The 26,426-nt window shown below is 48.5% G+C and overlaps 1 protein-coding gene and 1 pseudogene across 8 annotated transcripts in view; one reads left to right on the forward strand and one right to left on the reverse strand.

Moving 5' to 3' along the window:
- The window catches only part of DCAF8 (DDB1 and CUL4 associated factor 8), a 36,782-nt gene extending 10,364 nt beyond the window's left edge, over positions 1 to 26,418 (forward strand). For all 8 annotated transcript variants that reach the window (XM_077760136.1, XM_077760133.1, XM_077760137.1 and 5 more), the window contains 12 exons: positions 3,046 to 3,120; positions 5,669 to 6,339; positions 7,277 to 7,417; positions 8,923 to 9,017; positions 14,027 to 14,137; positions 19,078 to 19,150; positions 19,618 to 19,675; positions 20,190 to 20,297; positions 20,959 to 21,089; positions 24,774 to 24,893; positions 25,237 to 25,353; positions 25,944 to 26,418. In XM_077760136.1, coding sequence (XP_077616262.1) covers positions 3,072 to 3,120; positions 5,669 to 6,339; positions 7,277 to 7,417; positions 8,923 to 9,017; positions 14,027 to 14,137; positions 19,078 to 19,150; positions 19,618 to 19,675; positions 20,190 to 20,297; positions 20,959 to 21,089; positions 24,774 to 24,893; positions 25,237 to 25,353; positions 25,944 to 26,060 — 1,791 coding nt within the window. In that variant the 5' untranslated portion in view covers positions 3,046 to 3,071 and the 3' untranslated portion in view covers positions 26,061 to 26,418. The remainder of the gene's footprint in view (positions 1 to 3,045; positions 3,121 to 5,668; positions 6,340 to 7,276; positions 7,418 to 8,922; positions 9,018 to 14,026; positions 14,138 to 19,077; positions 19,151 to 19,617; positions 19,676 to 20,189; positions 20,298 to 20,958; positions 21,090 to 24,773; positions 24,894 to 25,236; positions 25,354 to 25,943) is intronic.
- LOC144228153 (small ribosomal subunit protein eS25 pseudogene) lies at positions 16,940 to 17,337 on the reverse strand (annotated as a pseudogene).
- Positions 26,419 to 26,426: the final 8 nt, after the last annotated feature.

Below are 26,426 nucleotides of genomic sequence, written 5' to 3' on the forward strand. Positions count from 1 at the left end.
TTATGTTTGGATTAAGTATGGTCTCTAACCTCTGATATAAAATGGGGTTGTACTCTGGAGATTCCAGAGTGGCTTCTGTACTTGAGGCCTAGGGCACTGTCGTAGCTTCTTAGCCTGTTTTCATCTGGACGCTTTAATTCCTGCCCCAGAGTTGAGGTGGTATTAAACTTCTTCCATCTGACAGAAATTTATACAATAAGAATGACAACTCCTTTCCAAGGTGATTGTATTTTATTGTCATCATTTCTTGGCTTTTTAAAATAGTGGTCTTTCTGAGGGGGGGAGCGTGTGCACCCGGAGGGGTGTGGAGTGTGGTCTGGTGGTGTGTAGACACAGAATGTTGGAATTTGTTTTTTTCTCCTAGAAACATTAAATGTTATATTTAATGTGAATTGGTTAGATGTGTGTAGGTACATGCACACACACACATTCAGGGTCCATGGTAAACATTTTCCCTGATAGGGATTTGGAATCCGTTTTGAGACCACTGCTCCAGAGCCTCCTTCTGCAGAACTTTTAACATAGAATTCTGCTAATCTCTACTGTCTTTGGAAATACCACTGCTGTTTTACAAAAAGAGAAAAATGAAGCCTAGGGAAGGTTAAGTAGCTCATCCAAGGTCAGAAAGGATGCTAATGGCTTAGCTCACACTGCAACCCTGGACTAATTTTCAGTCTACATCTAATTTTGCTAAACTCCGTGGCCCCTAAAATGTGACCTTCAGAAGCGATCTGCCTTCCAGCTCTGTGGTTAAACAGAGTTGGCATAAGCATTCGCAGGGTCATCCCTGTTTGTGAATTTAGCAGTACATTCTGTCAGCTTTCTTCCTCACAAAGCAGATCTCTTTTTGCAATAACTTAAACTGTTTTCCCCAAAAGAGCAGCTCTGCAACCTGTCAGAACGGGCTGAACCGCGTGGCCCTGCTTTTGCCCCTCTCCGACCTGGGGCTCTGGCTCCTCCCAGGCCCGGAGGCCGTGAGAGCAGATGTGTTTCCTAGTGCCGCGGTGAGTCTGCAGCGCAGGCAGTCTGGGCCTCTGGAGGAGGTGATGCAGTTCAGGTTTGAGAAAGGGTCTCTGGAGCCACTTTCTTCTTTGGAGGTGGATGATGGCGAGGCAGAAAGTATGGAGAGGCTGAGAGGTTTGCTCCCGGAGGTGAGAAACCTCGGATCTCTCCTCAGTTGACCATCATAACGGGTGCTTATGACCTTAAGTTTTTAATCTTAACAAAGTAGGACACTTGTTTCCCTTACCCTGCAGGACTTCTGTAGTTAAAAGAATTAATTTCAGCCCTGGGTGGGGAAGCAGATAGTGCCGAGATGCTGAAGAATATAAATGGACCGGCGCCAGGGAGAGGCCGGTGCTGTGTGCGGGGCGCTCACAAAATGCCTCCTTGGAGCAGGAGGAGGCGGCCAGCCGGCTCCGCAAAGCACCCTTCGCTGTCGTTTTCTGCGCGGCTTCACAAGTCTGTGCTTTGTTGGCATTGTCTCCCAGCGCCCTTCCAGGTCCTTCTCAGACTTGGCCTTGGTCCTGCCTGTGCATTATTTCCACTCCCCCGCCCTGGCCTGCAGGGTGAGCTTTGGGCAGCTGTCTCTTGGCAGGGGACACTTTCTGAAGCAACTCCGATTTCTGTAGAGGAGAGTAGGGGGTAAGGATGGGGATGGGGCTGCTTCTGGGATAATTGTTACGGGAATGAAAGGGCTGTTGAAAGATTAGAAGCCAGTGTGCCTGTGTACGAGGACTAGAGTCATAATCATACTTTGTCTTTTGCCAGTGCCTTTTGTCCAGGCACTGAAAGGGCTTCACAAAATTCTGGTCTGAATAATATTATTCTTTGCTCTTTGGAATTTGCTCGAGGTGGGAGTGAGGCCCTGTAAAAATAACGAATGTGTTATAGTGGCATCAAAGGAAAAAAAGCTAGGTACCCCGATTCCCAGATGGGGCTCTGCCAAAAAGATGAATCTGGTGAAAGTTGGTGGGGTTAGAGGAGATAATGTTGGCTGTTTTATGAAACGGATTGAGATGGTTTAATGGAAATGTCACCCTTTTCTTCCCCAGCTTTGTACTTGGTGACTTAGTTGTAAAAGGAAGAAAGAAACCTTAGGTTTGTTCTTGAGGGTAGGGTGCTCCTAGTTTGGCTTTGCTACCTGTAGTCCTTAGTTAATATCTGTGCTTGAAAGTCTGAAGCTAGGCATCTGAGTAAACAGAGCCCAAGCTCTTGCCCCAAGAGCTTGCTCTCTTCTGTCTCTGACTTGTATGTAAGACAATACTCAGAGTCTGGCCCACTATTTCATGTTATGAAGACAAGTGTTTCTTAAACTTCATGGATGTATCTGACGAGTTTACAACAGAAGTTCCTTGCCTAGAGGGCAAGGCCGAAGCCAGCTTCTTGTGTTCAGGCTCCCTGCTTGTAGTACCTGTCACTGGATATATGCCTGCTGGTTCAGGTTTTATTTCAGTTCCTCCTCTCCATCTGAAAAATCGCTGCCAGTTACTCAGGTAAAGAGATAGCAGTTGACCTCCCAAAGATACTGTCTCTTTATGGAATTTAGACATGGGGGGAGGGGAGTCTGATAGGATATCCAGCAGCTGAGAAGCCCTGTTGAGCACACACTCAAAAAGTCTTTTTTTTAAAGCGTTTTAACAAAAAGTTTGTTTATTTTGAGAGAGAAAGCACGGGTAGGGGAGGGATAGGAGGAGAGAGAGAATCCCAAGCAGGCCCCGTGCTGCCAGCACAGAGCCCAGTGTGAGGTTCCATCTCACAAAACATGAGATCGTGACCTGAGCCGAAATCAAGAGTCGGACGCTTAACCGACTGAGCCACCGAGGCGCCCGTCCCATAATTGTTTCTTAAAGTAATCTCTACACCTAGTGTGGGGTTTGAACTTAACAACTCCTGTATCAAGCAAGAGTCGCATGCTCCACTGAGTGAGTCAGCCAATTTTTATGAAAATGATAAAGGCTCTGCGTTGTTAAATCTCCTGTCCCTTTTCTCTTCTCTCCCAGATTATTTCCTAATTGTTTCTTTTCCTTCCTTTCCTAAATGCAGGCTGGCTACAATAAACATCAGTCAAGATGTCCAGCAAAGGGAACGGCGCAGATGGCAAAACAGACTTAGCCAATGGTAAGGGGCTGCCTGAGGGTCTCCTCCTCCCTCCAGGGAAAGTGGAGGCCTGGAGTTTCCTGGAGGGCAGGAAAGCTTTCCTAAGAGTGGACCTTTCCTGCGTTGTTTTGTGTGTAGGAAACAAGGGAGTTGTGGGAAGGCATGGTTCCCCATTTGTGATGAGAGGTCTCCTACACGGTAGCTTATAGTTCCATAGAGCTAGCGGACAAGAGATGGAATTACAGCTGGAACCGACTGGAGTCAGGGCTGGCTGGCTGGCTTTATAGGGTCTTGGCAAGTGTTAAATCACTGGGTCTAGGGCAGGTTTGAAGGTAGAATGTCAGGATTTTGATAAAGGGTTCTTCAGCCCTGAGCCAGCTTCTAGACTAGAGAAATGTCCTTCAGATGGATATAATCGGGCAGCGCAGAGTTCAGCATTCCTTAGCACGTTGCAGGTTAGGGTTATAGGCTAAATTCTAGTTGACGTGATTGGTAGAGCAGTGAAATGGAGTAAGGAAAAGTGAGGTTTTTCAACATGCTGTTTATTGTCCCTTTCTTCTTACTGTTGCTGTTCATTCATCTTCTGTAAAAGAAAGTGGTTCAGATTTTCCACTGGGCTTAATTGAAAAGCTCAGGTTCTAGAGTGGTTTGGAGTTTGGCCGTCGGCTAGATCAGGGAGCAGCGGGCTGTGGTCTGCCGGCCAGGTCCAGCCTGCCACTGTTTTTGTAGAGTTGGAGCACAGTCACGCCCCATTCATTCCCATGGTGCTTATGGGTGCTTTCCTGCCATAACGGTGGCGGTGGCGGCTGTGGCTGCGTTGAGTACTTGGGACAAAGCCCTTCATAGAAAAAAGTCACTAGCCTCTGGGCTAGATCTTGGTCGTTGGCTGTTAGGGTCATCTTGCCGAGCTCGTGATTTGCTCTGGCCCTTAAGTTAATCTGATAGAGCCCCCAAGTCGTCTTGATTTGTTAATCATAATTTTAACAACAAACACTAGGAGTTTCGGTGTTTTTGTTTTCCTTCGCCATAGAAGCGAAAAGTGTGGTATTTCATCCTTTCTCACCACTCCCAGTTTCAAAGCCAATTGTATGTCAGAAATCACAACTCCTAATCTTTCTCAGCAGCCACAGCAGTCTCAGCAAATGCAGTTCCTAGGAGAAAATTGCTGCACTTTTCCCCTTTTTCTTCCAGTTCCTGCACCAGTTGTTTTCATGCTGGGATCTTAGTTGGGGTGCTTTTTTGAAAAGAGCTGTTTATGTGTCTCCAGCCTTCTGTCACTGCTTGAACCAAAGCACTTGTATTGTTCATCAGTTTTCTGTGTGGGGTTTTACCTGTGAGTTCGTCGTGAAGGGGTTCCATTGCTGCAAAGATTTTCAGAAATTGCTGCTCTCCTCCAGGTGACTAAGCAGTCAGGCACTACTTTGAATCCTTTACACGTCATCGTGGGGTTGGATAGCTCATACCAGAGTCGCCCATAGCTGGTCTGCTTTTCCTAGCAGCCTGTACTCCTGGCAAAGTAAAATTTGTAATCATTAGGAAAGGAGGCCGTGAACAGTATTTAAAATCCTCATTCCCTCCTTCCTTTCTTCACACCACGGCTTTAGTGTGGAAGTTGTGGTCGTATTGCTCTAGCATGTTGCCAGAGTGCTCACCGAAATAAGATCCGGCTGCCGTTAGATAGGAGAAAGCAGTGTCTCGTTGTCTGGGGTTAGGTTGCTCAAAGTGACCCAGTTCTTTTATGATCACCAGCATGGCAGACCTCACGACATGGTGAACTTCCCTTCCCGGTTCCACTTGAGTAGCCTTGCTCGTTATCAGTTTTGTGTGTGCTTCCTGGTAAAACTACCTCAGGATTGAGTTCCTGTAACTAGATGTAGTGGTAACATTATTAAATTAATGGAAGTGGTTAGAATATAGTTATTAGCAAACAGAGAGACAAGAACCCATTCACATGACTGCAGTTACCACGTGTCTTTCCCACCTCTTTCTGGATTCATAGTGGACTTTAAGACCTCAAGGGAAGAAACTGGGAGTTAGGAGGCAGAAGGCGGTGGTACTTTCTTGAAGTAGGAAATCGTTCATCTCTGCACCCACTGTCAAAATGATTTTAATCCATTATTGTCTGTCTGCCTCTAAGAAGATGGTTGTGCTGGCTGTCGCTGGGGACAGCCATTCTTTTTTCTTCTCTTTGGCTCAGTTGTTTGCTGTGCCTAATTGATGTGCGTCCGGCAGAACAGAGCTTAAGGTAGTTATATCGATTGTACTTGGACTCAGCCTGGCTGTGCCTTGCAAGAGAGAGAGGAGTTCCCAGACTCTCGGGCTGTCCTGCAGTTATTCACTTGTGTTGAAGTACCTTTGGTCTTCATCTTTTCAGTTGCTTGTCCTGCACAAGACTCTCCCTCAGAAGGTAGTCTTTATAGTACGCATTTGAACAAAAGCACTTTGACCAAAGTTGGTTTCTGTATCTTTTGATGTGATGATTTCTTGGACTAAGGACAGGGCATCCTTCTGATCACTCTCCCATTTCCTTATTTTCCCCCGTCCCCGCCCCTTCCTCACGGCTGTGCAGGAAGCCTGTCCAGCAGTCCAGAGGAGATGTCTGCTGCTGAAGAGGGGAGGGAGACGTCCTCAGGCATTGAAGTGGAGGCCTCAGACCTGAGCTTGAGCCTGACTGGGGATGATGGCGGCCCCAACCGTGCCAGCACAGGAAGCCGGGGTACAGATACAGAGAGCTCAGGTGAAGATAAGGACTCTGACAGCATGGAGGACACTGGCCATTACTCCATCAATGATGAAAACCAAGTCCATGACCGCTCAGAGGAAGAAGAGGAGGAAGAGGAGGAGGAGGAAGAGCATCCTCGGCGCCGTGTCCAGCGGAAGCGGGCCAACCGTGACCAGGACTCCTCGGACGATGAGCGGGCGCTGGAGGACTGGGTGTCTTCAGAGACGTCCGCCCTGCCTCGACCTCGCTGGCAAGCCCTTCCTGCCCTTCGGGAACGGGAGCTGGGCTCCAGCGCCCGCTTTGTCTATGAGGCTTGTGGAGCAAGAGTCTTTGTGCAGCGTTTCCGCCTGCAGCACGGGCTCGAGGGCCATACTGGTTGTGTCAACACCCTGCACTTTAACCAGCGCGGCACCTGGCTGGCCAGTGGCAGCGATGACCTGAAAGTGGTGGTTTGGGACTGGGTGCGGCGGCAGCCAGTGCTGGACTTTGAGAGCGGCCACAAAAGCAATGTCTTCCAGGTGAGGCAAGGAAGCAGAACAGCAATTGGGAAAGTCAGGCAGGAGTTGGACAAGCCTGAGGTGCCTGGAGTGGGAGCAGACAGTGAGTTGTGGTAGGAATTAGGCCTCAGGGCTCAGTGCTGCCAGGGCTCCCGTGACGACTTAGAGGAGTGAGATACGTGGAGCAAGCCATGGCAGCCTTTCCTTTGTCCCGAGCCCAGCAGCGGTGGGAAGCCCTCACTGTAGGTAGGGTGCTTGGAAGTCATTAGGAGGGTACTTGGTGGGCCCTGATAGAAGGCGTCCATATAAGAGCAGAGGCTCTTGAGCCAGATGTGGTTCAGATCCTGGCCCTGCCCCCTTACTAGCTCTGTGATCTTGGGCAAATTTTGTGATCTCCGGCTTCAGTTTGTTCCTTGGTAACGGGGAGCTAATAACAGGATTATGAGAATTAATATGGAAGCTAAGCAGTCTAGAACCATGTCTTGTAGTTAATAAACGTTTGATGAGTATTTGTTAGTATTGCTCTTCTCATTTACTCCTCAGTCCCTCCATCATCCTGGTACTAGCATTGATTCCTGGGCGTGAGCTCTTCCTTGGGCCCTGCTGGTTGCCTTTGTAACAAATTTCCTTTAGCTTCCTGAATCAAGATAGACTTTCCTACTCTTTTCCTTAACGTTTCTCCCCTCGTAAGTGTAGCCCTCGTTCCCCTGAGCACTAACCCTGTGCCAGTTCAGCCTTCCAGAGTCACCTGAAATGCTCTTTTCTGTCAGAAGGTTTTCCTCCCTCTTCTTTAACTCTTGGAAGAAATAGGACTTGAGCCAATAGTATAAGACTAAGAAAGCCAAGTTTCCAGCTGTTGTCCAACAGAAGGGAGGGTTAGGATCGGTATCCAGTTTTTCCCTCTCGGATTCACCTCCTTATTTTCTTTTGTGTATCCCTTTTTTCATTAACATTCCAGGCCAAGTTCCTTCCTAACAGCGGTGATTCCACCCTGGCCATGTGTGCCCGTGACGGGCAGGTGCGGGTAGCAGAGCTGTCTGCCACACAGTGTTGCAAGAACACGAAGCGTGTGGCCCAGCACAAGGGAGCGTCCCACAAGGTAAGTAAGCTCTTGCCCCCACGGATGTGTGGTGCAGCTCCTCAGCCCCGGATCTCAGCCAAGACCTTCACACATCTCTGCCCATTGTGTCCCCTCTGTTGTGGTCACCTGCCTCACTTCTCTCAGTCCTAAAATCTGTAGCTGGAAAGGGAGAAAAAGCAGCCACCCTAAACTTGTTGGAAGGCAAGTATTTGAGAACTCTCTGGATCTTGCACGTGTGGCATTCAGCTGATGAAGCCTAAGCTGACCCGCGGTTGCTTTGGAAATCCTTGAGGTCTCTTGTGACTTCCAAACTTCTTAATTCTACTTTGATTGTATCTAGAACATCTTAACAGCACCAAAGCCCTAGTGGTCGGCTCCTCGTGTGTGAGAGCGCCAACTTTTCTCCCAGTTCTCAGGGCACAGACATCACTATTTCTGGAAGCCCTATTTAGAACTGGGAATTAGGACAGACTGTCATGGGGGAAGCCAGTGAGGAGCTGCTAGCTGCCTAGTCTGAGTGGTCATACCGTGGAAGACGAGTGGCCCGTGCTTACAAACCCTAAGCTAATATATATGTGGACCTGGAATATTGTTTTCTAGCCCAGATGGCTCAGAAAATATGAAAATTATCTATTTCTTTAATTCTGAAGCCTACCCCAAACCCATTAGTTAACTCATTTTTAGAACTAAGATGTAGGGAGTGAAATTTGGACATCATTTTTCTCCCCACCCGAGAGTGGAATTGATTTTATTTGAAAATGAACCTTTAACAGCTGATGTTTTTCTTTGGTATTGCTATTCAGATCCCTTGAGGACTTCATTGAAATAACAAAACTCCCATCCTTTTGACTTTATGGAATAAACAAGCTGTAGCTAATTCACACACAACAAGAGAGAATGGGTAGTTTTAGAACAAAAAAGCTAGACCACTTTCTCACTTAGATATGTATGTACGTAGATATGTATGTATGTGTGAGACAGAGGGCGCAAGTGAGTAAGGGGCAGAGAGAGAGAGAGAGAGAGAAGTGGGGCTCATCTGGGGCTCATGTTCTACCCAAAGCAGGGCTCATGCTCACCCAAAATGGGGCTCGAGCTCATCAGATGTGGAACTTGAACTCATGAACTGTGAGATCATGACCTGAACCAAAGCCAGAGGCTTAACAGCTGCGCCACCCAGGTGCCCTCTCGCTGAGATACTGAAAATGTAGTCCTTCCTGGGGCGCCAGGGTGGCTCAGTCAGTTAAGCATCCGACTTTGACTCAAGGATCATGATCTCATAGTTCACGAGTTTGCGTCCCCCATCAGGCTCTCTGTTGTCAGCATGGAGCCAACTTCAGCCCCGTCTCCCTCTCTCTCTGTCCCTCCCCCACTCTCATGCGCGCATGCTCTCTCTCTCTCTCAAATAAACACGTCAAAAAATAAATAATAAATAAAATGCAGTTCTTCCTAAAGATAAAGGAATAAACTAGATGGTCTTAATTCTAATCTGTGGAAACCTCATCCTTTCTTTTTTCCTCCTTCAGTTGGCTCTGGAACCGGACTCTCCCTGTACGTTCCTGTCTGCAGGTGAAGACGCCGTTGTTTTCACCATTGACCTCAGACAAGACCGGCCAGCTTCGTAAGTGTAGCAGTAAATATTCTTACAGCACTGGACATCTTGGCCTTGAAAGTACCCTACGTGTCCTAGGTAATACCCACCTCTCGGGTCAGTCCCAAGAGGCCCTCTGTGCTTGTGCTAAGAAGCAGACTGAGGTTTAGGGCGGTGCCTCACTCTTGTTGTTTGTCTGTTTCTCAGCAGTATAGCACTCACTGGTCAGTGTACTTCTTTTCCAGAACAGGATTCAGTCATCTTACAAGTGAGCTTGAATAACTTGTTGATCTCCTCTCCATTCAGTTGGGTGCCACTCAGCTCCCTCACAGGCGGCACGTTACTCTGCAAGGCAGCTTAGAGATACAGTCCTGTGTAGTTACTTGCAATTATTTATAGAAACACGTAAACAAATGATAAATCTTGAACAAAAATATTGGTAGCTATAATAGAGTTCTGTCTTCTCACAGCTCACTTATATGTGAATTTGAGACTCATGGTTAGTGATTTAACCCTTACCAGCTATGTGGTCTCATAGAAAGAACATACCAACTTGTTTGGATCTGGACAGACCTGGGTCAAATTGCGACTCGGGCACTACTAGTTACAACCTATCTAACTTTTCTGAACCTCAGTTTCTTCAGCCTGACTTTGGGCGTAATCAATATATCTTACTCTCTTGTCTCTGAGGTTATTGGTAAATGTGCTTGAAGCCCCAGCATAGCGTCTGGCACCATGTTTGGAACTGATTATATTATGGCTTCTAATTATTTTATTAGACATAAATAATAAACACATAATTAATAAACACATAATAAACACATAATAGACACATAATAAACAAGTATGTGTTGTTTAAAGTTTAAAATAACAAAGTACGTGGACAAAATCTATAATGCTCCCCTCGTGCACATCACCCCCACCCCCACTTTTCTAGCTGTTGGTAACCATTGTTAAAAATTTTGAAATACCTTTCCAATCCTTTTTTATACTTTCATGTATCTTTATATATATATATGTTTCCCCCATTAATGAGATAAATAAATATATATAAACCTATGTATAAATGTGTGTACATATACACATATGTATGTATGTGTGTATATATATAAAACATGCATACACGTAGGATTCTGCAATTTGCTGTTTTTCACATTATGATATGTTTTTGGAATTCTTTCTACATCAGACCATAAAGATCTACTTAACCGTGTTATACTTTACAGCATTGGTGTAATACAGTTTATTTAATTGCTACCTTGTTGATGGATTATCTAGATTATTTATTGTCTTGTTAGTCTTAAATATCATAACAAATCTTGGGGTGTCTGGCTGGCTCAGTCGGTAGAGCACGGGACTTTTTTTTTTTTAATGTTTATTTTTGTGTGAGAGACAGAGAGAGAGTGTATACACACATGAGCGGGGGAGGGCCAGAGAGGGAGCAGAAGAGAGAATGCCAAGCAGAGTCCATAGTCAGCACAGAGCCCTACTCTGTGTCAGCACGTGAGCCGAACTCACAAACGATGAGATCATGACCTGAGCCAAAACCAAGAGTCATACACCTAAACTGACTGAGCCACCTAGGTGCCCCTAGTGAATATAATCTTAAGGCTGAGTATTATTAGACTTATTTTTATTTTATTTTTCCTTTTTTTTTTTTTAAGTAACCTCTATGCCCACCATGAAGCTTGAACTCACAACCCCAAGATCAAGTCATATGCTCTCCCCACTGAGCCAGTCAGGCACTCCAGACTTTTATTTTTAGAAAGGTCACTATAGAAAAGGTTGTCTAGAAAGTGGAAGAATTTTTAAAATGTGTTAGGCTTGTGGAAAGGATGTATTGGTTACTTATATAAATCTTCAAGAGGATGAAGATTGGGAGATTATGGTTTTTACTGGAAGGTGAACAGGCCTGGGGGACAAGCTTGCAATTTTGTAGTTGTGAGGAAATAAATTAATTTCTTGATCTGCATGTTTGCGATTTTCATTCTAAAGTTCCAGGTGGTGGTGGGGGGAGGCGCAGAGGTGAAGCACATGGGCTGAGTTTGTTCCATCTGCTCTGGTAGCAGGCTGTGAGGCAGAGTGGGAGAGAGCTTATCCAGTGCGTCAGGTCCCAGGAAAACCACTGTGAGGCCACATGGAGCTGGGAACCTAGGACGGGGCAGAACAGATGACTGTGTTACATTATTGGATTTGGAATGAAATGATGTACACAGCGGCTTTGGGTGCGAGCAGTGGTAGATGGGGAATGAAGAAGAAACTTCAAGTAGGCAGGCCCAGATTCTGGATTTGAGGAATCAGGGTTTGTGAGTTTTCAAAAAGTTCTTGCTTTAAGGGTTGAAATAGTAGTGGAAAGCTTGACTGAGGTGGGGGTCTGAATGGCTGGAAAATCCAAGCTGTTCTTAAGTGTTAAGCTGGTGCGTGAGCATTGACTTCCCTCAGAGGCATTTTTGTGTGAAGCTGGCTTAAGGGGAACTTTTGTGTGTTTATGACAGCTAGGTCCCTGGAAGCTGGTGGTACTGGCCGACCTTAGGAATTCCTAAGAGTTGGATTTGGAGCTGTGGATGGGATATTCCTTTAGCCAGTGGAAGCCAGTTTGAGATCTTCAAAGGAATTCTTTGGTCTGATTTGTAATTATTTTTCCTTTTTTTGCTGGACCATACCTGCTTACTAAAAAATTTTAAAGCAAAACTTGGGAAATTTGTTTCCTATGTTTTTGTGTGCTGCCTCCTCCTAATGTGAAAACATTTTTACCTCTACTGCCACGATCAATCATTAAAATAGTTAAAAAATTTTTATTTAATTTAAATAATCTCTACACCCCACATGGGGCTTGAACTCACGAACCCAGGATCAAGAGTTGCATGCTCTTTCAACTGAGCCAACTGGATATAAGATTAATCATTTTTACAGCACCTCTGCTAGTTCCCCAGAGGGCCCGTGGTACTCTGCATTTATCCATCGGGAGAGAGAACTCTTTGTTTCAGGTAAATAAAATGAGGCATTAGAAAGATTAAGTTCTTTGTCAGTATCACAGGACAGTGAAGCCCTATTTCATAATCTGTTCCTTCAGTTTCTTCCTTTTTATTTGAAGTTTATTATTTTGAGGCAGGGAAGGGCAGAGAGAGAGGGAGAGAATCCAGCTCGCATCCAGAGCCCCATGTGGGGCTCGAACTCCCAAACCGTGAGACCAGGACCTGAGCCGAAGTCAAAAGTCAAATGTTTAACCGACTGAGCCACCCAGTTGCCCCCACGTTTCTTCCTTCTGCTTCCATGGTCACCTTTATATTTATTTGACTCTCTCCTGAAAATCCAAACTGCCAAGAAAATGGAATCGTCCTGTGAAAAGCAGCATCTGTTCTTTTTCCCTGTTTATAGCCCAATTAGACAGGGCATGTGGGTGGCTCAGTCGGTTAAGTGTCCAACTCTTGATCTTGGCTCAGGTCATGATCTCATGGTTCGTGAGTTCGAGCCCTGCAATGGGCTCTCAGCTGACAGTGCATAGCCTGCGTGGGATTCCCTCTCCTCCTGCTTCTCCCTCGCTTGCGTGCTCTCTCTCAAAAATACAAAACCAAACAAAAACAAACGATTAGAGCTGTCTCTTCTCCACTGCTGGTTTTATTCCTTAAACTCTTTTTGGATATATTTTCTGCCTTGTGTTTTTGAAGGTTGTGTATGTGTGTGTTTTCCCTAATGACATTCATTTTTAAGGATCTCTATCGACTGTTTTAATGAAACATTACAGAGATTTTAAGATCAAGTAAAATCTCTCCACTTTGCTTAGAGCAATTCTAGGCTGGAGTGACTTTGACCAGGCAGAGAGGATGCCAAAATCATTTCTTTACTAAGAAACTCGTTGTCATGGTTATATTTCAGTTTCCATGACAACAGGATGAGCAAAACTTTAGAATTAAAAACGAAAGCTAGAACCCAGCCTTTTCCTTCCCAATCTTTCATTTCCTATAAATTTACTAATCTCTATGATACCATGTTTGGCTGGCTAGACACTTAGATCTGGGAAGTCATAGTGCCACCCTTCAACTGGGACAAATTAGGATTATTTAGAGTCTTCTGGCTGAAACTTCAAAATTTTACAGGCTTTCCTCACGACCCCAGTGCCCTCCTAAGGACTGCCTTTTGTGGTACGACCAGAGGAGTGATGTAGAGAGGATTAGCCAGCCTTGTAGACCGCTGTCTTCATAGGAATCCCCTCTCCTAGCTCACTTCCGGCAAAGGAAGAATGCTGCTTTCCTCCCAGCGGTCCCCACGCCAAGAAACTGTGGCTTGTCAGTCTTCAGTGTGCGTGTTTAGAGCTGGGTTTAAGTGACGCTTCTGTGGAATCCGGGAGACAGATTTTAACCCTAAGGTCTCTTCTGGCCGCTGTTTTTATGATTGGTCCTCTTGCTTGCTGCTCCCAGGTGATGCAGAGAGATTTTTATCTAGGGCCGGAAGGTGTGGTCGCGGTCATCATGTTGGGCTCCAGCTAACCTGATGCTACCTGGGGGCAGTGCTTCTGCGGACGTTTACCTCACGTGTCGGGGCACACCAGAAAATGACTTCACTATGTGTTTGTTTTTCCACCCCCAAAGTAGCCCATATTAAATATCCGTGTAGATGATTTTGTCTTGTTCCAAAACTAACCAACAAAACCATTTTTTCCTTTTCTAAGTTTATATCTATTTATTTATTTATTTTGAGAGAGAGCACACACAAGTGTGTGAATGGGGGAGGGGCAGAGAGAGAGAGAGGAGAGGAGAGGGAGGGAATCCCAGGCAGGCTCCGTATTCCGTATTATCAGCTCAGAGTCTGTCGTGGGGCTCGAACTCACGAACTGTGAGATCAGGACCTGGGCAGAAATCAAGAGTCAGACACTTAACCGACTGAGCCTTCCGGTGCCCCCAGACCACTTTTTTCTTTCTTTCTCAATTGGAATCTGGTTTCTTACGAGCTGTGTCTTCATTACTGTCTCTGCTCTCTCTTGCCATACCCAGAGAGCGTGTTTTCGAGAATGTAACTTTTATATTTTTCTACTCTTAAAGGAAACTGGTGGTGACAAAAGAGAAGGAGAAGAAAGTGGGGCTGTATACAATCTATGTGAATCCTGCCAATACCCACCAGTTTGCAGTGGGTGGACGAGATCAGTTTGTAAGGTGAGTCTGGCTCTTTTGTGTCTTTGAGAGTTGAGGCTGATGCATTGGCTACCACCAGGTATCCCTTGTGGAAATGTGTGAGTGGGCTAGGAATCCATTAACCACCATCTTGAATTTTTTATCATCTTCCAAAGAGTTTAAGCTCCTTCTGAGGCATTCTGTTTCCTAATATAACAGTCCCTGGGGTGGGGGTGGGGTTGGGGGTGGATAGCTTAACATAGAGATGATCAGGTTTGAAAGAAGTTTGGTAAATTGACCAAGGTCCCCACATAGCAGCTGAGACATAAACCCAGGTTTACTAGCAAGTGCTGTATCAGTAAATATTTTCCACCATTTTTCATATATAAATTAATGTGTACTAAAATTTTTGAATGCTGGTTTCAGATACAGAAATGATCTGGGTGGGAGTACTCACTGTGAACTCCACGTTTTTGACTCCCACCGTCATGAAGTGGTTTTCTTTTTTACAGTGATACCTTTGTTCCTGGGAACACTGCGTTACGCTGGCCATTGAGGCACACCCTGAGGAAAACTAGAGTTCATAGATTCAGTCCTCATGTGTGCCACCAGCTTCCTTCAAGCCCTTGTTCACAAATGTAGTCACGTCACAAAATCCCTACCCAGGTGGCCTGTGTGAACTGTATTTCTGTGGCTATACCATCCCCCTTTGCTGAGTGATCATTAGTTTGAAAGCGAGGAGAGAGAGGATCACTGGAAAAATAAATGACTTTTTGCTTTCCTGGTGGTGGGTGGAATGCATTATCTTCATCTTTAAATGAGAGCACATTTTTATAACTGTTTTCTGAAATTAATTTCATTGATAAGTGTCATGGGGATAGACTCAGTTTTTAGAAATGCGTGAGAGATGACCTTCCCTTGCTCAAGAATCCTGCCACAAGAGAATTGGACAACTTTGTTATACTCTACTTCCTGTTTCCCTTGCTTTCCAAATTCCTGTCCTTTATTCATCAATAACAGATAGATAGTAGGCTTTTTTGTTTTTTGGTTTTTATTTTAAGATAAGAAGCAGTTGATCAACAGGGGTTGTAGTAGTGAGAACTACGGGTGGTGTCTCCTCCAAATGGGGCATTTACTGAAATTCCCCGTTTGGATTTCCTGCTTAGCGCTCTGGATTGCTTGAAAAGCCCATGTCTGTAGATAATTCAGCCACTGGTCCTTGATGTTTGGAGGAGACCGAAGCAGTTGGCTTTATCGAGAACTGCAGCTGATAATGCCTTAATCCAAAGCTAATACTTGGCTACAGTTAGAGTCAAGCCAGAAATTAGTGTTAGCATTTTTGCACAAGAAGAAATACTTAGATTTTCTGTTTCTTCTCAGCTTTGGTATCTTCTGTCCCTTTGTACATCCCAGATTCTGAGCAGATATAGGCTCTTTCCTTGGCAGAAGCCTGTTGGATTTTGAGGCCCCCTGATGCTATGCAAGCAGATGGCCCTTCCAGCGCCCCAGCTCTTCCTGACGTCAGGGTCGTCCCCAGTTTCTCTGGCACCTCTTGAGCTCAGCCAGTTGAATGTTTTGGGATTTCCCCATCCAGAGCTCACCTTCCAGTACAAATTTGAAAATATTTTTACTGAATATTTTATATCATACACCATTAGTTTTCATTCCTAGCCTGAAGGAATTCCTTCAAGGGAAATACAGAGAAATAGCTTACTCATCCTTAAGGCCTTTGCATCAGAAATACAAAATTTTGGTTTAGTATTGTGAGGAAGCATTGAAAGGAAGTCTAGAGAGATCTGCTTTTTGGTCAGTGACCCCAGAAAGGTGGTGGGAAGAGGGGGAAAGAAAGGAAAGAGTAGGCAAATGGAGGTGGAGGAGGTGTGGGTGCCTACTGCTAAATCCTGTTTGGGTTGCTCTACGAACTGAAAGGAGTGGAAAAAGGAGAATGTATCAGATGAATGAACCCTGTGGTGGTCGATGGACAGGTGCATGTACTGGTAGAGGACTTGGAATGCGTAATGGTCCCTTTGCTTCCCTGTCCTTGGGCTGATATCCGCAGCACTGAGAGAACACTAGACTACCGGCAGGTGGCAGGGAAGAGGAGGTGAGGAGGGAAGAGAGAGGCTTTAAAGTAACAAGTTAGTGGGTACCTGAAGGACTGTGGAGACAGATGATATAAGGGTGCCGAGGTAGTGCTGCAACCCCTCTTTATTTGATTTAAAACGTGAAGGGCGTAGAGAGACTCAGTATGGTGGAGCTGCCACTTCTCCCCTTCCGGATCTGCTGATTCCACGCAGTTCTGATCAGCCTCCCAGCAAGTTATTTTACGGATATTGACAGAGTCATTCTGAGGTTTGTATAGAAAGGCAAAGGACCCGTAGTAGCCAACACGGTGTTGAAGGGGAAGAACGAGGGTGGAGGACTGACACTGCCAATGTCAAGGCTTCCTGTAAAGCTGCAGAAATGGAGATGCTGTAGTGCTGGAAAAACAATAGACCGGTAGATCAGTGGAGTAGAATAGCGAGCCCAGAAGTAGACCTGTGTAAATGCAGTCCCCTTATCTCAGACAAAGGAATCGAGGCGGTCCAGTGTAGCAGCTGGTACTACAAATGGTACGGAGGCGGCTGGGCATCCACATGTGGGGCAAAAGGGAATCTAGACAGACCTTATACCCTTCACGAAAACTACCTCCGATGGGTCGCAGACCTATCAGTAAAACCCCACACTGACACACTCCTAGAAGATCACATAGGAGAAAACCTAGATGACCTTCCTTGGTGGCATGTTGATGCCTTTTCATTTCACTTTTGACTTAATAATTTTCTTATTTTCTAAAATGTACAGTTGGTGGGATCTATTCATGCATCTTCACCAGCAGCTGGGGCATCTCCATCCTTGGTGTTTCTGGTGTAAATTACTTGAGCTCTGTGCTTTGAAACCAGTTTTATAAGTCTTTCACTAAGGAGCTCCTCATGGGGGCTGCCTTGGCCAGGAGACCTCAAATCCTGTCTGTCTCTCAGGGAAGGACAACAGCTAGAGGTTCAACAGCTAGAGCTTTAAGCTTATAGTTGGGAACTTCCTTCCAGAGTTTGTCATAAGTTGCTTTGTCAGACAAGACCAGGTTATCGAGCTTGTCCCAAACTTTGCCTGTGGACATTCTTCTTGGCCTTGCCCCCAGATTTGTTCACGGGGGCTTTGTGTCTTTTGGCCGACTTTCTGGCATCTTTCTTCTTGGCGTCCATGGGTGGCGCTGTGAAGCTCGGAGAGTAGCGGGCAAACCTGTGGCTTCGCCGAGATGTTGGACAAAAAGTGGTGGTGCCTTTTTGGATACAGTATCAGAGACGTGATTTGTAAAAGAAATAGTTGATAAGGTAGACTTTATTAAAATGAAAAACTTCTGCTCTGTAAAAGACACTATCCAAGAGAATTAGGAAACAAACCACAGATTAGGATTAAATATTTGTAGGAGACCTGTCTGATAGAAGAGTCTTTAAAATATATAAAGAACTTGTAGGGGCGCCTGGGTGGCTCAGTCAGTTAAGCGTCTGACTTTGCCTCAGGTCATGATCTTGCGGTTTGTGAGTTCGAGCCCCACATCAGGCTCTGTGCTGACAGCTCAGAGCCAGGAGCCTCCTTTAGATTCTTTGTCTCCCTCTCTCTCTCTGCCCCTCCCCTGGTCGTGCTCTTTCTCTGTCTCCCAATAATAAATAAAAGTGTTTTAAAAAATTTTTTTTAGGGGCACCTGGGTGGCTTAGTCGGTTAAGCGTCCGACTTTCGCTCAGGTCATGATCTCGCAGTTCGTGGGTTCGAGCCCCACGTCGGGCTCTGTCCTGACTGCCAGCTCAGAGCCTGGAGCCTGTTTGAGAGTCTGTGACTCCCTCTCTCTCTGGCCCTCCCCTGCTCACGCTGTCTCTCTCTCTTCTAGAAATAAATAAAACATTAAAAAAAATTTTTTTTTTAATAATAAAACATTTTTTTTTAAATATATAAAGAACTTCTAAAACTCAACGGTAAGAAAACAGCTTGATTTAAAAAATGGGTCAGAGACCTTAACACACACCCCACTGAAGAAGGCCTGTGGATAGCAAGTGAACACATAGAAAGTGTTCTACTTCCTGTGTCGTCAGTAGAGGGTTGAGGGCCAAGGCCCTCAAGGAGTGGACTGAGATGTGAGTAGGGAGTGAGGAAGTGAAAACATTGATGCAGGTTGCTCTTCTTAGTAATTTGACTACCAGGGGGAAGGACAGAAAAGGCAGTAGTGGGAACAGTCAGTGGAGGGAGGGTTTTTAGGAAGTGGGCAGACAGGGACGAGGAGGAGGCGGAAGAGTGGACTAATGAAAGCAGGTCCTGCGGGCATGAAGGTAAGAGCAGCTGTGGAGGGGAGGCGCCGAGCTCGGAGGAAGCACAGCGCCGTGTGTCGTTCCTCCTGGATGCCCAGCGCCTGGGCAGGATGCACGTGTGGTATCTGCCCCAGATGCTCGAGTGGGTGGCCAGAGTTTGAGCTGCAGAGGTGACGGAAGGGGACTGGGGTGGGTTGGGAATGAAGGCAGGAGAGAGGAGTCGGGAGGAGACCCTGGTTGTGGGTGTTTGTGATGGTCACCGTGGGGAATGAGAGGGAGAACCAGCCAAGTAAGGGGCCGAGATGGGATTGAAGAGCCACGGCCTGGGCGAGCCCGGCCCCGGCAGCAGTAAACCCTGTTGGGAGCTTTCGGTGAAAATAAACAGCGATTACAAGCTGGGAGGGGAGAGAAGCCACTTTGGATCAGAGTGATTCAGGATTACCCTTGGAGAAGAGCTAGGGTTTGGAAAGCGGGTAGGAGAGGAGGTTCTTCAGGGAAGAGCAGGCGCCAGAAGCAGGGTTGGGAAATGCCTTTTATCTGCCCTGACCTCCTGCTGACTGCTGTGGCCGCCACTACTCCGTCACAGCTCTTCAGAGGATCAGTTCGTAAGTTTTAACATTTCTGTCTTTTCTGCCGCTACAGGATTTACGACCAGAGGAAAATTGATGAGAACGAGAACAACGGAGTTCTCAAGAAATTCTGTCCTCACCACCTGGTAAGATTCACGAAGGGCCGGTGGTTCCAGGCTTTCCTCACTGCACCCCAAGGCTGTCCCCAGACTTGTCGGCATGGCGGGAGGAGCTTGGACTTTTGAGTCAGACCCCTGGGTTTGAGTCCTGGCTCTACCACTTACTGGCTTTGTGGCGTCCGGCAGTAGCTTCACCTCTGAGCCAGGTTTTCCTACCGACTAAGTGCGGAGGCGGAGAGCGCTGCCTCGCCCCGTGACAGTAGGGCCGAGTGAGGCGGTGCGGACGTAGGATGGCTGGCACGCACACGACAGCCGGCAGAAAGCCCTCCCCCCGAGGCGGCCACCTTGCCCTGGCTGTCCTCCTGTCTCTGTCTCTTTGTCTCTCTCACTCTCTGGGAGAAGATCTAGGGGAGTTTGAAGGAAAACCCGTTTCCTGAAGGTGGTGTAACAAGTGGGGGGGTGGGGCATCAGTCAGTATCTGCTCCTTATTGCAGGTGAACAGTGAGTCCAAAGCAAACATCACCTGTCTTGTGTACAGCCACGACGGCACAGGTACGTGCGCAGGGCCCGGCTCCGAGGCTGGCGCGCCCCCTCTGTCCAGGGAGCTGCTGAGCCAGTGAGGCGCCTGCCCTCCGGCGCTCCCCGCTGTGCGCCGGCTCCGAGCCGAGCAGCCAGGGAGTAGTTGCTGCTGGTGAGCACACGCGGGAGGACGCAGCAGGCGACCCTTGGAGGTGCCGGGCGCCACCTGCAGAATGCCGCAGCTCAGATCCGGCAGCGCCCTCCCTGAAGCCCAGGCTCCTGGCCTGAGCAGGTGCTGACGCCTCCAGCTCGTCCTGGAGCTGGTGGGTGTGATCTTCCTGAGCATTCTGCTGCCCCCAGGCTGGCGGTGCTTTCTGAGTCCGCCCTGGACACCTGAGCTGCCTGCTGTTCCACCGAGTGATGTGGGCGCCAAACCTGGGTGTTAGGAGGGGGCACTACTGGCCAGAAGCTGCACCCCAGCCCCCGGCTCCTGGTCCCAGCTGTTTTTCAGCCTTTGCCTTCACTACTGTGTGCTTGTTCTTGGCAGAGCTCCTGGCCAGTTACAATGACGAAGACATTTACCTCTTCAACTCCTCTCACAGCGATGGGGCCCAGTACGTGAAGAGATACAAGGGCCACAGAAATAATGCCACAGGTGAGTCTGTCTCGTAGTTTCTGCTCACTGGCTTAGAGAACTGCGCTGTTTTGTTCGGGTCGTACAGAGAAGAGCTGCCTGAAGGACTTGGTGGGGGGAAGGTGTCCCTAATTGGGCAGGACTTTTCAGTCAGGCCCCCAGCTTCCCTCTTAGTCACATCAGAGAGTAGAGTCCTGTTGTCCAGCCTTGGGTACAGTGCTTCTTAGGGGCAGTTGTGGCATAATCCTCCATCATCCTCAGCCCCACTGACGCCCAGGAAGCACTGACAGGAACTAAGGAAGTACGCAAACCAAGGATGGGCGGGGGGTGTGGCACAGGGCTGCCTAGTGGGGTGATTCAGGCTGGGACAAGTGAGGCGTTCGTGGGGCCGGGGGTGCCCCACAGATTGTAGGCCACAATGACTGAGGCTGCCGGTGAGGGACTGTAGCCCCTCTGCCCCACGGAGCTCCTCAAGGGACGAGAAGCGGTCTCTGGGACTGGCATGCCTCTTGCTCTGTCTGTCGCATATGCGCAAGCCCTTGATTTGGTTTGTGAAAATTAGAGGGATTCTGTGGCTCTTAGCTGACTTGGAGTTTGTGAATAACTAAATTCCCTGTGAGGTAAATATATACAGGCCTGATGCCAACTTTCATGTGGTTTCTTCCCTCATTCATCATTTCAGTAAAAGGCGTCAATTTCTACGGCCCCAAGAGTGAGTTTGTGGTGAGCGGCAGTGACTGCGGGCACATCTTCCTCTGGGAGAAGTCCTCCTGCCAGATCGTGCAGTTCATGGAGGGGGACAAGGGAGGCGTGGTGAGTACTCCGTGCCAGGCTGGGCGGCTCCTTGCTCTTCTTGCCGTTGAGGTAGGTATCAGCAGTGCCCCCGAGTTCTCACTGTGGCGGCATGATGCTGGGTCCTGGAGGTCTGGCCGGCAGTGGTGTCAGGCTGCTAAGGTTCTGATGGAATCTTTTCTCCCGTTTTCTGTCTTCTGCCCCTCTGAGGCCTGGTTTGCTCAGGAGAGAAAGGAACCGTAGGGAAGAGCCTCTGAGGCCTGAATGAGGGGTCTCCCGGCATGCACCTCCTCTAGAAGAGCGTTGGAATTGAGGGTGCTCTGTCATGCCCGATGCCAACGGGCTCTCCATGCCACATGCCTCATCCCTTAAGGGTAGCTGAGTGGTGATCTTGACTAGATCCTGGGTCAGTGGACACAAGGGAGAGGGAGCATTTCTCAGACAGTTGGGAGAGTCAGAGTATGGTCCACACATCCTTGCAGGGGCCTTCGCTGTTAAGTTCATGTCATGTGATGATAGCGTTTTATTTATGTAGGAGAATCCTTGTACTTGGGAGATACATATTAAATATTTAAAGGTGAAATGTCATATTTACATATAAATGAATATAAACCCTTAATGTATACATGTAGTTGGAGAGAGCAAGTGTGGTGATTTGTTGTTTAAATAATGTCCGAGCCGCCTGCTGTGAAGCCCATGATCAGTTCATGATCAGTCTGCCTGTCCTTTGAATTCTAGAGGCCCATCACGGGGGAGGAAGGGGGGGTCGAGGACAGGAAGCTTGAGGGGTCCTCAATGGGGGAGTGAAGTGTGGTTAGCTCTTAAGCTGTATCTAGCTAGTCATGCTTTTTCTTCTTTTTTGAGACCCAGACTCCCAAAAGGAGTTTAGTGGCTCCTGTTGTAAGGTTCCTGGACTGCAGAAGATCTGAAAGGGGCAGTTTAGGAGACTGCCTTCTACTGCTTACCCAAGGTAGTCTGGTTGAGAGCCTTTAAGGAGTGGCTGAGACAGCTTGGTCTCTTCCTTTCCGTCCTGTCCAAGCTCCCAGGAGCTGTGAAGAGTCCATCTCTTCACGAGGTTTGCAGATGATGGTGTTAGAATTTAAAGTGGTTCTTTGCAATCAGGCTCCCTTTCCTTGTGTGTTTCTTGCCCTCATGTGAAGCTCTTTCAGATTTTTTTCTGGTTTTGCCTAAGTTTTTGGAACCTGGGGCCATTCTAGATCAAGGCTGTTCTGGCCCGGATGTACGTGGAGAGGGTGTAGAGCTTGAAGGCATGTCTCATTCTTGCCTGCCTCCTGTCCTGCTCTTCCATAGGTCCTCCTCTGTCATCTGCAGTGAACAGACTAAAACATGGGAGTCTTCGTGAGAATTCTGCGGTAGGCATGTAGTCAGAAGCAAGTCAGAAGAGGACAGTAACTCCTTTCTAGATCATAAACGGTCTTGCATTCCATTCCAGAGAGGCACAGGGCTGAATGCCCTCTCCCAAACCTCTCTGCAGGCCAGTTTGCTTTCAGCTCCGCCAGTATCAGGGTTTGATGGGTGACCTCGATTCTCGGGTGGAGAGGGCAGCTGCTTGGGATAGGCGGGCCCCACGCCTGGATCTAGCGGTCCCAGGAGTGAGACACTGGAACAGGAGATCTAGAGATGCACCCGAAGTGGGCTTCCCACCTAGTTCTCGTCCCCACGTGAGCTGGATGATCTGTGTGTCCTCACCTGTCCCCCTCCGTTGTTTTGGTCCTAATTTCTCTGCAGCCGCTCGCCAGGCGCCAGTCTGTATGAGATGCATAGCAGCCCATCATAAATTAGAATGCTAAAACCAGAAGGGATCTTCGAAATTACCATCCGCCATGCCCAGGTCTCTCGACTCTGGTTTTGCTTCAATCTCTAGTCCTTTCTTTGTTCCCATTTAAGGACAAGGGGGGTGGTGGTTGATGTTAAAGGACAGTCCTTTGTCCCCCTGAGCACTTCGCTGCTCCTTCCCATCTGCGTATCCCCCAGCCCAGGTCTCTTGAGGCTGGAGCTCTTTGCTCCGCTCAGGTGTTACTGACAGGTAAGTGCTGGCGTTCAGACGGGCCTGGCCCAGAAGCTGTCTGTCATCTCCCCCTGCAGGCTCCAGCCCAGGCATTGTAGGTTTTGACTCTGCTATCCCTCTTGCCCTTGGCTTTGTCCTTAGTTTGAAGTTCCAAGGAATTTTTTTTTTTTTTTTTAATTTTACTGCTTTGTTCCGTGAAAGCTTAGTCAGGGCGGAGGGCTTATCAGGAGGCAGTGGAATGAGCTCGGGTTTGCACATGTAAGTTGTCACATATCTTTGGATAATAATCTCTGGCAGTGGCACTCCTGTCCAGGGCCTCCTCCTGCCGCAGATGCTGAGAAGTCGCTGTACTACCCGAAAAGAGCCCCAGTAGAAACTTCGCAGTGAGCTGATGATACGGGGCATGAGAGGAGGAGAAGGGAAATGGGGTTTCTGCTTTACTCTTAGGCTCAGGCTTCGCTTCAGTCTTCTCTGAGCATTTATTTACTTGTAAAATGGAAGAACAAAGACAATTGGATGTCCGGGTCAGTATTATTTTCCATGCTGGCCCCAGTTTCCCCTCAGCTGCGCTCTCTGCGTGTGCAGGCCAGGCAGAGGAGGTTGGTCCAGAGAGAAGGAAAAGATAAAAGAGGCTTTTTGCCAGGGGTTGTTTTTTTGGCCTATGGGGGCAGCCTGGGGGCAGCTGCAAGGCGGAATGGGATGGGGGGGGGTGGTGAGGACCAGCTAGGACCACACCCTCTTCCTTCCGGGTGCCTTTCCTATCTATTCCTCATCTGACTAAGCCCAAAACTGCTTTAGCAGCTAGATCTGGGACCAGCTCTTCCAGTGGCCCTGGGAGCTTGTGTGCCCTGCCCTGCCCTGCCCAGCCCTGCCCTGTTCAGAAGGCTGATGTTTCTAAGTCAGACAGCAGGGGGCATGGGTGCCTCCAGACAGAAGGAAGCCGCTGAAGCCAGAAGGCCTGCTGTCTGCCATAGTCCATTTCTCCTGCGCAGTCCCTGTGCTCAGAGCTGGCCTAGATTGACGCCATGGTTGCCCCAGGAAGCGGTGCTCCTATACCGGGCCGCCCTGGAGCTAAGCCTGTTGGGCTCTCTGGGTGCACAGCACCATGCTGCCCCTGGGACCTGCAGGGCTCTCCACTGCCTCACCCCCCCAACCCCCCAGCCTGTTCCCCTCTCCAGTCCGAGTAAACTGTGCCAAGTGAACGTGATTGTTCTCGCTCTTCTGGGGGCTCAGCGGCAGCTGCTGCTTTCTTCATTTTTAAAAATTTATTTGCCATTTGGTGAAAGGCACTGAGATGTTTTTTTTTCCAGCCTTGGGCAAGTTGGAACTGTGGAATCCAGAGTGGATGAGGTCATCTGGACCTCATTGTCTTTTTGTGAAGCCAGCAGTGAGCTTGGCCAGTCACCCGCCCACCCCTAGGGCTGTGTCCAGGGCGAGGCCACCCCTGCCTAAACTTGGGAGATGAGCGACGGGCCTGCTCTTGTACCTGCCCAGGCTGTGTCCAGTGTTTCTTCCACCCCCAGGGCCCTTGGCCTGTGCTCATGATGGTTGGGCCTGCCTTCCCAGCAGCTCCCTCAGCTCTCATTGAGGAATATGTTTGGCTCAAGGTGAGTAGTGGTTTTTAAGTCCTATTCCCATATACCCCTGAGCCTGTGGTTTCCTTTCCTCCTGACCAGGTAAACTGTCTCGAGCCCCACCCTCACCTGCCTGTGCTGGCAACCAGCGGCCTGGACCACGATGTCAAGATCTGGGCACCCACAGCTGAAACTTCCACTGAGCTGACAGGGCTGAAGGATGTAAGTGGCTGACTACGGGTGTCCACATTGCATTTTGAGTCTGACACCCTCCCCCACACTGCTGTGATTGGGCCTCCGGGAGCATTCCCCGCGCAGGGATCCCGGGGCAGCTGTGGAGGGCCCGTGGTTCACGGCGGAGTGGGGAAGGGGTGTCTTTAGGAAGAATCATTGTCTTAGAGCTGCCTGACCTTCTCAGCGGATAAACCCTGGGGCACCCTTTCGTGATCTAATCTAGCTCCCCTTCAGCTTAGCAGTTCCTACAGGACGATTTCATGGGGCTGAGGCGCCAGTCCTTCCTGATCAGGGCCCAGGGTCCCCACCCACCCCCGCCTTTCTGGTTCAGGTGATTAAGAAGAACAAGCGGGAGCGGGATGAAGATAGCTTGCACCACACTGACCTGTTTGACAGCCACATGCTCTGGTTCCTCATGCATCACCTGAGACAGAGACGCCACCACCGGGTAAGCTGGCATGGGGGGTGAGGGCCCGTGGGCCCCCCCGTGAGGGTCCCATGTTCCGGTGCACACTTCCTCACTACTTTAAAGAGAGATCGGGGCGTTTGGGTTGGGTTTCCTATCCCCTGTCCTCCATCCCCATCAGAGCCCTTATGGAGCCTTGGAAGAGCCACCAGGTGAAACGGGTGGTATCTGCTTCTGTCTTCGTAGCGGCAGAGGCGTGAGGGTGGGGAAGGAGTTGGGAAGAAATACTAAGTGTCAGGGTGGCCTTGTCTTGTTCCTTATGCCAGAAGAGGCCTAGGGCAGGGATTAGCACTCTCTGGCAGTTGGCATGCTGCCTGTTTTTTGCAAATAAAGTTTTACTGGAATACAGCCATACCCATTCGTACATGCTGTCTGTGGCTGCTTTCATGCTACAGCAGCAGAGTTGAATAGCTGCAACAGAGATATGGCCCATGACTCTGTAATAGTTATTATCTGGCCCTTTAAGAAAAAGGTCTGCTGACCCCTGGCCTAGAACACTTGAATTCTAGTTAAGACCTAACAGCCTTGTCCTTGTTTGGGGAAACTTCTGACAGGCCTTTCCCATTCTACAGCGCTGGCGAGAACCTGGGGTTGGGGCCACGGATGCAGACTCCGATGAGTCTCCCAGCTCCTCAGACACGTCGGACGAGGAGGAGGGCCCCGACCGGGTGCAGTGCATGCCGTCCTGAGGCCTCGGACCCAGGAGGGGCAGGCCGGAGCTGCCACCCCCGATCCTGCCTGGACAGCCCTTTCCTGTCTCAGGCCCTTACCTTCAGCAGAAACGCACTTTGGACTTTTTGCTTTAGATAAAAGAAAGACCTCCCAGGAGAAGGACAGAGCAGAGGGGGCGTGGACCTGCGGAGGAGCCAGGAGTAGGGGCCAGGCCCGGGCGTGGGCTCCGCGGAGAGGTGCAGAGGGCTCAGCAGAAATGGCCTCTCCCCAAAAAAGCCTTGTTTTTTGGGAGGGGGGAGCCTATTTTGTTAACTGGTTTGGGGTAGGGAATGGGGTTTCCTTTTCTTTAATCTCCCTTGTTTCTGGGGCTGGGGGTGGGGATA

This window comes from Crocuta crocuta, unplaced genomic scaffold (genome assembly GCF_008692635.1).
Source record: "Crocuta crocuta isolate KB4526 unplaced genomic scaffold, BGI_CrCroc_1.0 scaffold133, whole genome shotgun sequence".
Taxonomy (NCBI): domain Eukaryota; kingdom Metazoa; phylum Chordata; class Mammalia; order Carnivora; family Hyaenidae; genus Crocuta; species Crocuta crocuta.